Here is a 14,432-nt window from a genome sequence, read left to right on the forward strand (position 1 = left end):
TTGGCAGATAACATGGTCTGTGCATGGTCAAAGAAAATAATCAATCAAACCATTATGTCTGGCCAAAAGATTATACAATGTTATGATATGGTTTGTTTTTCATAGTTCCAAAGAAACAGTATCAATCTAATTGAAATAATTTGTTGTAACAATACATTACATTACATTCACGCAAACCGTACACACGCTACGATCCCCTTCTTTCAAAGAAGTGCCCGTCTTGTACGCGGACAAATCTCCTAGTCGAGAGGCTTAGTCTCAATAGATCGCAAAACTTTCAAACTTTTCAATCTTGGTATAATCAATGGTATGACTTTCTCAATATAATTGGTTAATATGTCAAGGTAGAACTATGGTTGCATATTTATGTTGGCATATTACAACCGTAAGGTAACCGGTTAACGTTCGGAATTGTTTCGTGTTCACCGCTTAATTTTCGCGATAATTATCTAGCTATCTAGTTAATATTCGCGATACTTTTTTGGTAAGATAAATATCATTAGACTAAAAACAGGCTTGATTGTTCCCAGAACTTCCATTTATTACCCTTTTAGCTATACAACACTAACAGGTTGAATAGTTATTGTTTGCGAATTCCACTTAGTAACATCCGAACTGGTTAACTAGATAAAATTCGTGTTACCACATATCTATAAATGCATTTCTGGCTTCTATCAGTAACTGGTTATCTATTAATCATTTGTGAATTCCACTTAGTAACATACTAACTGGTTAACTAGATTTACAAAACTGGTTATCTACTTATGATTTGCGAATCTTTTTGTCACTTAGTAAGTGGTAACACGAATCTTTGAATAAATAAATAATCTTGGACTCATCAATCAACACTGTTGACAATTTCAAAGGCCATAACCCAGCCATGCATGGGCAGATTTGGCTGGTTTTCAAAAGGTACCGAGCTCTAATGGATATCTAATTCCTGTATACGTTTGATTGAGATACAATCAAAACTGAAGACTTTAATGTGTTCATGAGCAAAACACATGGACGACGGACCACGCGCAATAGCATAATCTCTTCTGGCTTTTGGCCAGTAGAGCTCAAAACCAAGGTAAGGTATAACAAACAGTTCAACATGTATAAACAGTTTATTTCACATATTCTCTTTAACAAATCAAAATGGACCATCAGTTTCAATGCAATACTAGTCTACAACTGAACAATGAATCAAATAACAAAATTGTCGACAAGAATCCCCCGGAGCGAACACCATCGCTGGTCTGTTTTTTAGTCAATCAAAAGAAACGACTCAGCAATTATTTAAATCAGAGTAATGGGCCTTCATATGCATGTGCAAATTGTCTCAGGCAACATGTGCATCAATCTGCATTTGAAAATCTTGAAACCAAACATGTTTTTGAATACTAAAACTGCATATTGTAAAGCTCAAAATAAATTTGAACATGTTTACTTTTGAGTTACAGACAAAATCAAAGATTTTGCACAATGACCACGCGGACAAGGACGCAAAGGCTAAGACAATTACACGCATCCTTTGTTCAAAAGATGAGCTAAAAATGGCAAATTCAAGATATTCACAAAATGAGGCTTTACCAGAACAGTTTGTACATTATAAAACCTTCGCCCCCAAAGCAATGATACAAAAATGAAATGCAACGATAATTGATGTGGTCTTAAGAGTTCTTAAAAAGATGATTTTTTTACAAATGAGTGTTATAATTTTTTATAAAAAATAAGAATTTTAATTTGAAAAATGACCCTAACTTTTTGTTTGCAGAAACATATCAATAATGAAGGTGATAACAATCTTTTTAGGATATTTTCTTCAAATCTAAAGAGGAACATATCAAGCCCAAATTTCGCAAAACTTCATAAGCTTAACAGGCTTAAGTAGCTTATTTAAATAAGCCAAAAATCATACTTGAATTGAATTTTGATAAATGAAAAATGGTTTATTGAGATTATCATAAACATAATTCCTATCGTAAGTACAAAAAAATCTTAAAGCAGTAAACATTAGGCAAACAATTCAAAGACATACCAATCGTCACCTAAATTACAATAACTCAATGGCCAATTGTGTAGAACTTTGTTAAAGTTAACAGCGTTGTTAACGTCATCTTTGTTAACTTTCAAGTCTTTACTGCTCTTGATTTATTTATATATATTGGCATATCATCAAATATTTTAGGTTCAAAAGTTAACAATGAGTTAACAATTATGTTGCCAATTATGTTGTTAACTATAACAAGGTTCTGAACAAGCGGCTGATTTAATATCTTCCTGTATTTATAAAAGCACTTATTGAGTTTTTGCAATGAAGAATTTTTTTTTTTATTTTTTTTGCCACCACATGAATAATACCCTAGTAATTTTGTTAGAAAGTGCCGGTGACCTTTTTTGATACAGTGTGAATAACACTTTTCCTAATCACCCTAATAACTCTGATGAAATGGGACTTTACTCTAAATGTCAGGGCACCACAAATGATTATATAGTGGGTGTTAAGATAATCTATTAATCATAACCTGTTCCCATGTTGATATTTTTTGGCCAGACAATATTACAAATGAGGACTTTTTGGCTACCATGATCAAGTAACAGTATGTGTCAGGAATTATTATTGATACCATCAATTTCAAAGGGAACAAACCCACTTTCAATGATCAAACCCATAGCATTATTGAATGCCATGAAAAAATGTTCTACTATTTACAATCACACAATGCTTGTTCAAAGGGAAAAAATCCCAAGACATATTCAACTGTTTGTAACATACACCAATTAAAGCTGCACTCTCACAAATTGACAGTTTTGACCTTTTTTATTTCTTTTTTGTTTGTTTTAGAATCAGCTCAATTAGGCATCAGTCATAATAGATAACACACAATAGAACAGATCTCAATTGTTTGGTAAACTGCCCCAAAACATATTTTTCTTAAAGCCTTAGTAACACTCAATCCATGTGAGATCAGCTTTAATTCATGGGATGGATTTGTGCAGAATATGTAGAATTTATGATAAGAAATTATTATGTTTTTTGCATGTATAATGAGAAAGACACTAGTACACTGAGATTGGATGCCACACTTTTGTACTTTCCAAGTCTGCCAAAGATTATGGCATTCAATTTAATCAGAGTGATGGTCTTGTTACAAGTTATAGTAACTGCATCCTGTAACAGAATTATTTAATTTATACACAAATTGAAAAATCATAAGTTATGTATATTTTCAATGATGAGTGAAGTGGGTGAAGGAACTGTGTTATAGCATATTGTCAAGCTTACTGTGTAATTAGTAGCATGCATATATTGAATTACTGTAACTTATATACACGCTACTTATTGCATGGTAAGAGCTGTGCCCATTGGTTACCATTTTAACATTGAACTTAACGCACGAATGAAACAAATAAAACACTCTTTAATTAAATGTCAACAGTGAGAAACAGTATGCCTGAAGTTTAATGATTGCCTTACTTGACTGACTGCAGTAAGTTTTTCCATGACTCGATGACGGCAGGAACAAATACATATGGCAATACCCAAACATTTTTCATTTTAAGTACAAAACAGAACAAACAAACATATTAATCTGTTTGGCTATACTCATTAAATTGTTCATCTTTGTCATTTTTTAAGGAAAAGCGGTAATCTCCAATAAATAATTATACATTAGTCAACAGTTTAAAAATAAACTTTAAGGAAAAGCGGTAATCAAATAAATAATTAGGCATTAGTCAATAGTTTAGAAATAAACTTCTCACTTATAAGTAAGTATTAAAAGGTTATTAAACATAAGAATACAAGAGCACCTTGGAGCAAACACCAACTGTTGATGTTGTTTCAGTCTAAAAGCGGGCATAACTCGAAAAATATTAAAGCAAGAGTTATATACCTTGGTTATCATAATGTGTTATGCCTCTAGCAACATGTGTACCAAATTTCATTTGAATATCTTGAAAGGTTAAGGCCAAGTTTGATGTTTTTACACAATGCCAACAACATCAAGGCTAGGACAATTTCCCAACTTATCTTCTTAAAAACAGACAATCTGAAACATACTTTACACTAAATACTGATATATAGTAACAGTGACATTTTTTTTCAAATGAAACAAAACTTTACACATATGAAGGTGTGCAGGTTCAAAAAAATAAAAAATAAACAACATCATATGGGTTTGTTCTATTTTATTTGTAAACAAAATAGGATAAACTAATGTGATGTCGTTAATTATTTATTTGAATAAATATATACATGTATATATACATACATACAATGATATACCTACTGACCAAATTATAAAGTCATTGCACCAAAAAGTATTTGTTAATCTTTAAATCCACATAAACTTGCATATACCTACCGGTAATATGCTTTTCAAACATAATGGCCATTTTGTCAATGAGCGTACGATCGAATATCGTAAGATCAGGAATTTTAGTTTAATTTTGCCTTTAAAAAGATCACTGTATAAATTGAAAGCGTTATTTACAAATTCAAGCTGGCTGTGTCTGATATGACCAGAAATTAACTATTACACCCAAGACAGTTCGACAGAATTAACAACTCATACATGTACATTTGTTAGAACTTGACTCATAATTAAGAACAGTCTCAGATTGAGAAAAGCACTTTAATTAAATTACAAACAATCATCCTTTTCCACCTGTTTTGTTAAGAACTGTACAATATCAAATAGTTATAAAATTCAGGAAATGTCATCATCAATACTCAACAAGAATAAAAGTTAAATATAATGAAGATTTGCAGTTTTGCCACTTGAGTCTGAACTCAGACATGAGATTGTTCATTAATCATGCCCCCTGGTATCTGCATTAATAATCAATTGAGTTGTGCTGCTGAAAGTGATACTAGTATTTAAAGTCAATACATACATGTATAACAAAAATACATTTTGAGTGATGTATCCTTCATAAGAACCACTGTTTTCGATATTTTTTTCATGTTTTCAATAAATAAAAACAATTGTATTAATTGCGGTACTGCTTATTTGGGAGTTAGAGTGCATCTTTAAAATTAAGAAAGTCAATACTGGAAACAGTACTAGTTGTTTAAAAGAAAATTAAACAAGAGCTCAACAAGAGGATAATAATGATCATCTGTTTCTTTGCATTCAAGTAAGGACAGATAAATCAACAATTACTAGTTATGGACCTTGTTTCTACGTATTCTTATTATCACTTAAAGCATGTGGACAACATTTTATGTTAATATCTTCATGGATTAGATTGACTTGGCAGCTGAAGGGCTGAAACCATTTCCGCGATTAGTTCCCGGGGGCCCAAAATTGGGGTCAAAGGGATGTTATCAAAACGGCTCCCCTTACTTCAAATTTGAACAAAACCGGAGTGTCAATAATGATAAAGCAACAACCACAAGCTACCAGTAACATTTTATATATTGGTTAAGGCCAAAGTTTCCTGACCTTGATGACAACAACAATGTTAAAGCTATAACAATAACTTGACATTTTTTCTTAAATGCTTCTATTTTCTACAAGATAAAACCTACACTATGAAGAGCATTGCTCAGAATTCCTCTGAAAATTTAATTGATAATACCCCGGTACATGTTTTTTTGAAAATTTAGACGAATAGAGAATATTAAAAGTATAATGTGTATTTGAAAATGCAATGCAACATATCACCGAAACACTGTCAAAATAAGCTTAAATGTATAAACATTTATATGTTAACATTTATGTCAATATCTTTAAAAAGGCCAAGAAATGAAAACAATAATATCTTTATCAGATCAAACTTTCATTACCTAAGACACATGAAACAATAAAATAATTTGAATCAGAACAATTGTATATACTTTTATTTTAAGTAATGAATTAAACATGTAATTAAGTATGGAAAACAGTGAATGAACTTAACACAAGCCCGCAAGCTTAAATCAAGTCAGGTCTTTTAAAAAAGCCTAGTTGGCCCGATATCCCAAGGACCTGCAAAATACTTCTGAGCCTCACAAATTTTGAGCCAAGCGGAAGGCTTACATAGAGTAAAAAAAGAATTGTTCCTTTACATCCAGTTGAGATAAAAATGAAATTGAGCCAAACAATATTGACCCAACAAATTTCGACTGTTTATCCACTATTTCTATATATTTATGTGTGTATTTTATTTATATACATATATCAACAAATTTCCAGTCAGAGTCGTGTAGGTTATGATTTTTAAATAGTATGAATAAAAAGTATTTGGGTTTACTTGAAAAAAAATATCACAATTTCAATGAGTGTCTTTGACTTAAAAAAATGTCCAAAACAGTCATTGAATCTAGACTTTAGAACGAACAAACCTAATTTCTTACACTTTTACTTGAATTAAAAAAAACAAAACTAGCCCTGCTGTATAAAATCCGGAATGAAAGCAAGCCCACGAAGCACTTAACCAGTGCAAAGCTTGTGCTAATTTCAACCAATGCAAAAAAATGCTTTCAGTGTAAAATTAATACAGTTAATACCTAAATAGGAAAGAGGTCCTTATTCCCATTTCCAGCCTCAGTTAAAAGTGATTTTGAAATATATTTTTTTCAAAATCTTAAAGTGAGAGTTTCAAAATAATACATAATGTCTGTGTGTCCTATACAACATGAGTATGACAGAATAACATGAACAGTTTGTTTTGTTAAACAATTCAGAAATGATTTTCCTAGTACGAATCCAAAAATTAAGTTATCTCTCATTTTTTAGATAATTTTTTCAAAAACTTATAAATGAGAGTTTCAAAATAATACATAATGTATGTGTGTCCTATAGAACATGAATATGACAGAACAACTTGTTCAGTTTATTTTTGTTAAACAATTCAGATATGATAATCCTAGTATGAATCATCTACGGTAATTTAGTTATCTCGCATTTTTGAGATAATTTTTTCAAAAACTGAAAGTGAGAGTTTCAAAATAATACATAATGTATTTGTTGTGTCCTATACAACATGAATATGACAGAATAACATGAACAGTTTATTTTGTTAAACAATTCAGATACGATACATGTATTCCTAGTATGAATCAACTAATTTAGTTATCTCACGTTTTTGGGATATTTTTTTTCCAAAAACTTAAAGTGAGAATTTCAAAATAATACATGATGTATGTGTTTCCTTTACAACATGAATATGTCAGAATAACATGAACATTTAATTTTTGTTAAACAATTTAGATATGATAATCCTAGTATGAATCCTCTACGGTAATTAAGTTTTCTCACATTTTCTAGATAATATTTTTAAAAACTTGAAGTGAGAGTTCCAAAATAATACACAATGCATGTGTGTCCTATACAACATGAATATGACAGAATAACATGAACAGTTTATTTTTGTTAAACAATTCAGATATGACTCTCCTAGTATGAATCCACTAATTTAGTTATCTCGCATTTTTACTACTCGTAGAAGATCCATCACAGTCGTCGTCCGAACTTGAAAACTTGCGCTTCACTCCCTGCCCCCTCATGAACATTTCAGAATATGACGGAGTGGGGCTCTCAATGGGGTTTGGCTGCAGAAGCCAGCTCATGTTATTTTCAAGGAATTCCCGGAGCCCGGGCGGCATGTCTATGACTTTGAGTACATCTAAATGTCGGGGTATAACAGTCCGTAGTACTTGACAACACATAAACTGGAGAGAAGTCTTAAACGATCTGCACTTAATCACTTTCATTCCACTGCGCGCCGCTGTCGAGGAGACGACCGGGTAAAGCTTCTTCCCTTGAAGGCCCCTGTAGGCTATACCTGAAATAATGTTTCCATGTTAATGCCATTTTTTTTTAATCCCTCTGTGCATCACAAAATTACAGCCTGGACATGACCAACTACAATGTATATTCATATAAGCAGCATTCCACTATGATAAAGCTGTCAGTGTGACCCGGACCCTTGAGGTTGTAGGGACGTAGGTTTTGCGCATCTTGTCGTCTTTTTGTACTGAATACATGTACTAAATAATTTTGAAATTCCTCTGTGCATGACAAAGTTACAGCCTGGACACAAAAAACTGTCCTTTGAGGGCATAAAAAAGCTTTCTGTAAAAACTTTAAAAATATTCAAACTTACATCTTGTAACTTAAGTATAAAACTTAGTCACATTTTTGTAAAAATGGTGGATGGCCTACTAAAGTATATTCTTCTTAAGTACTACATGACCTCCAAAATTTAATGCTCTGTATTTGAAGTTGAATTTCCCTATTGTATATTTAATTATATATTATAATGAAACCTGTCGCATTAAATAAGTACTAGCTTTAATAAGAGCCACTAAGTAAACACTAGCTTTCCGTGAATCAGATTTGTTGTCCGTCATTTTCACAAATCAAGGGTCATAACTCTAGAATGACACTGGTTGCCTCTCAATAATGACAAAGTAGTGGTTTCTGCCAAGACAATCAACATGAGAGTGATTCATGTCATAAGTATAAACCAATGTATTATGCAAATAAAAAATTGGTGCCAGAATGCCAGAAAAGAAAAAAATGGAAAATCAATGCCATAAAATGTCCAAGTTCAGCAATAATTAAAGTGTGACACCACTGTCACAGACAATGAGGCAGACACCTGAACTTTGAGATACCCAGAAAATAGCCTGGCCACAATTTCTTAATAACAGGATCCAGCTAAGCTCACCATTTTGTTTTTTAATTTCCGTAATATGTTCGCTTTTTATTGAATTTTTAGACTTGAAATAGGAATTATCTTTCTGACAATCACAACAAACAAAATTTTCATTTCCCAAATTAAAGAATATATTTGGGTTATTTAATATAAGCTACTAAAGTCTGTTAAGCTAAAATAAGTCTCAAGAAATCAGGGCCTGGCACTAGCAGTCATTTAAATTACTCTTTTGGATGAACAAGCCCGAATTCATATGCTACTGCTTGACATTACATTTTGAACAAACACTGCTTTTTAAAACCCAGAATTTGAGCAAGCCCGGATAGCATTTTACCAGTGCAGGGCTTGATGGCTTGTGCAACTTACCAAGTGGTTTTCTGTTTTTATAAAATGATAAGGTCCCATGCCACATATCCAAGTGGACACCAATAATTGTTCCTTGGCCGAACTTGCTGGCATACATCTGTTTGAGTCCCTTGTGGTGCAGCATGCCAGTGTATGACATGCCCCAGCTTTCTGCATCCCTGCCCACAAGGCTGCAGAACTTGTGTCGATACTTGTTCAGGTCTAGATCAACAGTTCCAACACCGACCATCTGCAAGCAAGGAAACAGTTAATGGTGTAATTGCTATACATGTAAATACCACATTGTATATTTGGGAGTGAAATTAAGTTTTGATAATCATCACCATATCAACAAAACATTTTTATTCAGGTAGAGGGCCCTGTTTCAATTAAGATCGTAAGGCTCTTTCTATGCACAACTCAATTTTTGACGTAACTGTGTTTCAACAAAAATATTGGAATTTATCGTATAGATTCAGCCTGTTATCTTATGGGTGTCCCTGAGCACACTTAAGCAGAGTAAGTTCTACGACTACTATATTATTGAAATGGTTGTCTGTATTAAAAATACATAAAAGCCTTAAAATGATATCTACTTAACTTAAAATATAATAAATATATTTTATATTGGCACTGTTTCATTTAAAATAAAACTCAGATGATATATTGATATTATAAAATTATATAAAACTTCGAACAAGATTTATTCCCATTTAGTAAATATGAAATCTTTGAAATATGTCTCTGTCCCAAAATACAGCAAGCATTTTGGGAATGGGATCAAATTAGACCAGTGCCCTCTAAAAAAAACTTGGATAAGTTATCCACAGGTTTTCCTTAAGCATTATTTATAAATCATTTGGTGGTTTATTTTAATTTTTAATAAATATTGACCAATTGATAAACATTTTGGCTAACTATAACCAAGCCAATGAATTAACCAGTTACAATTGGCTGCTGATATATTTCAATATAATTGTTTGCTTATAGTTTTTATTACAATTTGCTGCTGATTTATTTTATTACAAATGGATGACATATTGTATCTACATACCATGTCAGTGCCATACACAGGAGTGGTCATCTTCACTTCCCAGTAGTACTGGTCATCACACATTGGCTGACTGCCTCTCACAGCAGCTGTACCACAACTGTAGTCAACATGGAACACTACCTCACGCTGGTCGTGTTTCAGAAAGCTTGCGGCAGATTTTGAACCACTGTCCCAGGTCCATTCAAAATCTGAAATTTATGATGATATTAAAGGGACCAGATTAATCAACAATTATTCATCAACGTCAATTTTTGATCCTGAAAATTATATTTACAGTGGTCAGAATTAACACAAGCCCGAAAACCCTGCACTGATAAAATGTCTTCTAGGCTTGCTAAAATTCTGAATTTAGGAAGTGGGAAGAGGATTGGGTCTCAAAATTGTACTCAAAATAATGCACATTACAAAATATATATAGATGGTTAAAGCATAAAATGGTAAAAGAAATCAGCATTAGAGAATCATACAATATTAAATACCAGTCATCAGGTCTTGAAGGCAAACAATACAGAATATAATAACGCATTTATGATCATTTGAAAAGGATTTATAGTCAAAACAACACCAACTCAAAAACTTTTGTCCCAATATTGTATGTTGACTTTTGAGCATTTTGTATTATTTTTTATTGGGGCCGTTCATAAGGGACATTAATTCAGAGTCAGCGACATTATAACTACATTTATTATATGCTCATCACAAATCCACACGCAATACATATCGCAAAAAACAGTAGTCCGTATTCCTCTCCAGTGCAATACGGCCGTATTTCACTCTTGTGACATCATGTCATAATAAGTTTTGTTGCGCGATGTTAAAATGATGTCATAAAACCAAAAAGTGCGTCGTTAAAATTACATTTATTATGAAAACATGTGGCTTTGAAGTGATCTAACCAGCAATGTATATAATAAAAGGGTCCGGCTGCGTTTTGATCCGGAATGTTGTACTCTCCTCTCGTGAAATCCGAATCTGAAAAATCCACTCGAGTCGAATACAACCTCCTGGATCAAAACACAGTACTAATACCCCTTTTATATTATTCTAAAGTGAATGCATCTGCAGGATGTATTTTGTAATGTCAGGGGTACATACATGCAAATAAAAGGGACCGTTTGTTTTGAACTAGTTTCTCCTTTCACCTTTTCAAATGGAGGTAAAAAAGCACAATTTTAATGTCTGTGCATATATCAGTAGTGAAACCTGATGAAGGCGAATACTTTTGCTATTATTTTTTTTTTCACATTCTTTTTGTTTGTTTATTCTTTTGACAAAATATGTTCACAGAGTTGTTCCATTATAATTTTCATAAGAAACATGCTATTGTCTTCATTAGTGTTTTAGCCAGGAATTAAAAAGGGCAGGGTGGGCCAAAAAAGGGCAGGGTGGGCCAAAATAGGGGCATGGTGCTTTCTTAAATGGGAAAACAATGCGCACAATATTAGCTTTGTATTGTTGTAAAACGACCATGTACCTTATCAAAGTACATGCATGTTCATGCACACATTGTAGTAATATCCCTACAGAATACTCTTAATTCTTCTTTCTTGTTCATTTTCACTTCTGACACTTTCTTTAACATCTCGGGTTGTTGTATCCAGGGCTCTCACAAGGCTGATTATTGGGGAGAAGTCACTTCTCCCATCAGTCAAATTAGGGAGAAGTGGGGAGACTTTAAGGAGAAAAGATACTTATCGTAAAACCTGAGATAAATATTGTGCCATGTCACAAAACTTTAAATTCACATTTACTTTGATTGCTTTTACTAGATGGAATGTTAAAAAAAAGTGTTCTTTTTTGGCCTATCAAAAGTGTACTTGTCTAGAGTCTCCTTTCTGCAATGTATAGTTTACCTCCAAAAAGCGTCTAAAATAAAAACAAAGACATTTAAAAAAAATACCATTTGAAACAATCAGAATGGCCATATGAGCTGTTAAAAACATTTAAGTGCAGGGAGCGAATCTTGTTTTGGTACAATCAGGATAGGGTATGGATGTCACATTCAGCTTTGCTGTTGTTTACTTGTCTTTGGTTAAATAAATTTCAATATGGTGACATTTTAAAACAAAATGACATTTAAAATCTCTATCCTTCATGAAAAACTCACTAACACTTCATAATAGAACTAGAAAATCGAGAAATAAACTCTCTTATGACAAAATGGCGGTGACTCGCCGAATGTTCTACTTTTAAACATCGTACAAATGAGGAAAATACTGTAAGCAAACGCTATATAAAGCAAATAAAAAAGTTTTGAGATTACAAATATTGGTCAAGAAGTTTTGAGTATTTAATTTATGACATATTTAAGAAAAGGGTCATATCCTAATCAAAGGAACAATCATGCAAATTTGATAATGAATTGATAAGTGAATATGGGGACTTGAATTAAACACTAAGCTTTAAAAAATGTGTTTAAACCGCCACTGGCCTATAGTGTGGACCTTAGACCAATAATGGAATACTTCGGCAAAATTAGGGACGTTTAAGCATTTTGGCCGGGGCATTTCTACTCTGCCTCTCTGGCCATCATGATCAGTGGACATTTTAACTTTCTACTTTGGGAAGATGTAAGTAAAGGCTTTGAACTTGACACATACACTTACAAGAATCATCTTCTCCACACACGCACTCCTTTTCTCTCCCAGTTTTATAGCAGTCACAGAACGCTTCCCCTTTTACTGGTTTCGCAGATCCAACTGTCAAATGTGACGCGACCTCTTCTCGGTCCGAATTTTCCGTCTCACCGCTATCATCCGATTCGTAATCAAGTTCGGCGTTACTACTTGCTGGACGATCTTCTAAAGATTTGACATCTTCTGAGTCTTCCTCTGCGCTCATTTTTCTTTATTGTTTCGTTTTTAAGCCATAAATTTACATACTAATCGTCAAAAAAGGTAAACAAATTATGAACTTCAGCATAAGGAACATGTCAGAGACGTGCCGATTTTCAACATCCGGGTGCTTATACGGTAAAACTCGTTTCTTAAATAACGAAGCCAAATTACCAATCTCCTACGCAGTGCTTTCCCTTAGCATGTAGTATCCGACGTCAGAAAAAATCTTTATATTTATAAGTTTTGTGGTGGTTATTTGGACGTATCGATAAAAAACAAGCAACAAAATTGGCGCAATGCTCTTAGTTACTTTGGTTAAGTTTAATGGCCCGTAATTTGTAAGGCCAATGCCAAAACAACCCGCACACTGGCACGCACACACACACGCACAAAATCGTGACAACAAAAATGATTCACATGAACTTACCATTGGAACCTTAATTGAAGCAAAGTTCACTGATGTTAAACTCAGACGTATTCCAACATATTGACAATGGAATACCCGTGCACTGAGTATGAAATGACTTGAGAGTTAACCTGCCCGCTCTTCGCTGCACCATTTCTATTTTCTAGATGTTGATTTTAATTGAAATTATGTCAGAATTGCATATCGCATTACAAGCATTTCATTTACAGAACACCATAAATCGTAAATATGATTCATACGGTGTATCCATACCGTGATGTTTATATACTGACCTCATTCACGTTTACTAAATGTTTGGTCTATTGTTCAAGTCAAGTCAGTCAAAAAATCTGGTCATGAAGTTAATAGCTTTGTCTGATTGTTTTGTTGTGTGTTGTTGTTTTTTTGCTTAAAATGAATAGATCAGTGTATATGTGTTTTATATCATAAATGAAGAAGCCGTCATGTACTAATTTCAAAATATAAATGTTTGATATATAACTACGTAGTGCTATTCTTTCCAAAAGTATGACGTAACGTCATTGATAAATAACGTGCGTTGAAAAATGATCCGCCGTTTTATGTTTTTAGCGCTGTACATAAATAGTGGCACGTAAGTATTTATGATTGAAATGGCCCACATTCGTTGCCAATCAGAACGAACTAATTAAAGTCATTTACTAAAATTTAAAAAAAAACAACAACAACATAATCTAAAAAGCTCGTTTTTTGTTTTGATTTTTTCAAACCTTTCGCCGCGAAAACGTGCTAGCTACGTTTGGGACCAGTGCGAAAAAAAACAACGATATTAACAAACTGTAAATGGTACAACGTCGAGGTGCACGCTTTATCAAACAGAAGTACCAGTACAAATCAAGCGTCACTGAAATGTTCCAATACCTCAAATGGCATGGAACCCTCTTCAGGAACGCAGAAGGATCTCCCGCAATAATCTCTTATATAAATTATTAAAAAGACCTAGTTGCCATCAACAAAACCAACTGTCTTATACCACAGTTTCATCTCTCTCGACATATATCAACACACTCCTTCGAGAGACTACAATGTACTACAAGCTACCGGCAACAATATTTTTTTCCCTCGAACTTTTAATAATTGGAGCAGTCTTCCATCGGACATCATGCGTATCAGCAGG

At 33.2% G+C, this 14,432-nt stretch overlaps 1 protein-coding gene across 2 annotated transcripts; it reads right to left on the reverse strand.

The window, feature by feature from the left end:
• Nucleotides 1-1,090: 1,090 nt before the first annotated feature.
• Nucleotides 1,091-12,979, reverse strand: LOC128217940 (SPRY domain-containing SOCS box protein 3-like). 2 transcript variants are annotated; one of them, XM_052925419.1, is made up of 4 exons: nucleotides 12,640-12,979; nucleotides 10,034-10,221; nucleotides 9,001-9,229; nucleotides 1,091-7,758 (listed from the first exon to the last, which is right to left on the reverse strand). In XM_052925419.1, the coding sequence occupies exons 1-4, from the start codon at nucleotides 12,872-12,874 to the stop codon at nucleotides 7,394-7,396; spliced, it is 1,017 nt and encodes a 338-aa protein (XP_052781379.1). In that variant the 5' UTR covers nucleotides 12,875-12,979; the 3' UTR covers nucleotides 1,091-7,393. The 2 variants fall into 2 exon arrangements, with proteins under 2 accessions (XP_052781379.1, XP_052781371.1); XM_052925411.1 differs by having other exon boundaries at nucleotides 12,634-12,979.
• Between the last annotated feature and the right edge of the window lie 1,453 nt (nucleotides 12,980-14,432).

The sequence above is a fragment of the Mya arenaria genome, chromosome 2 (genome assembly GCF_026914265.1).
Source record: "Mya arenaria isolate MELC-2E11 chromosome 2, ASM2691426v1".
In the NCBI taxonomy this organism is placed as follows: Eukaryota; Metazoa; Mollusca; class Bivalvia; order Myida; family Myidae; genus Mya; species Mya arenaria.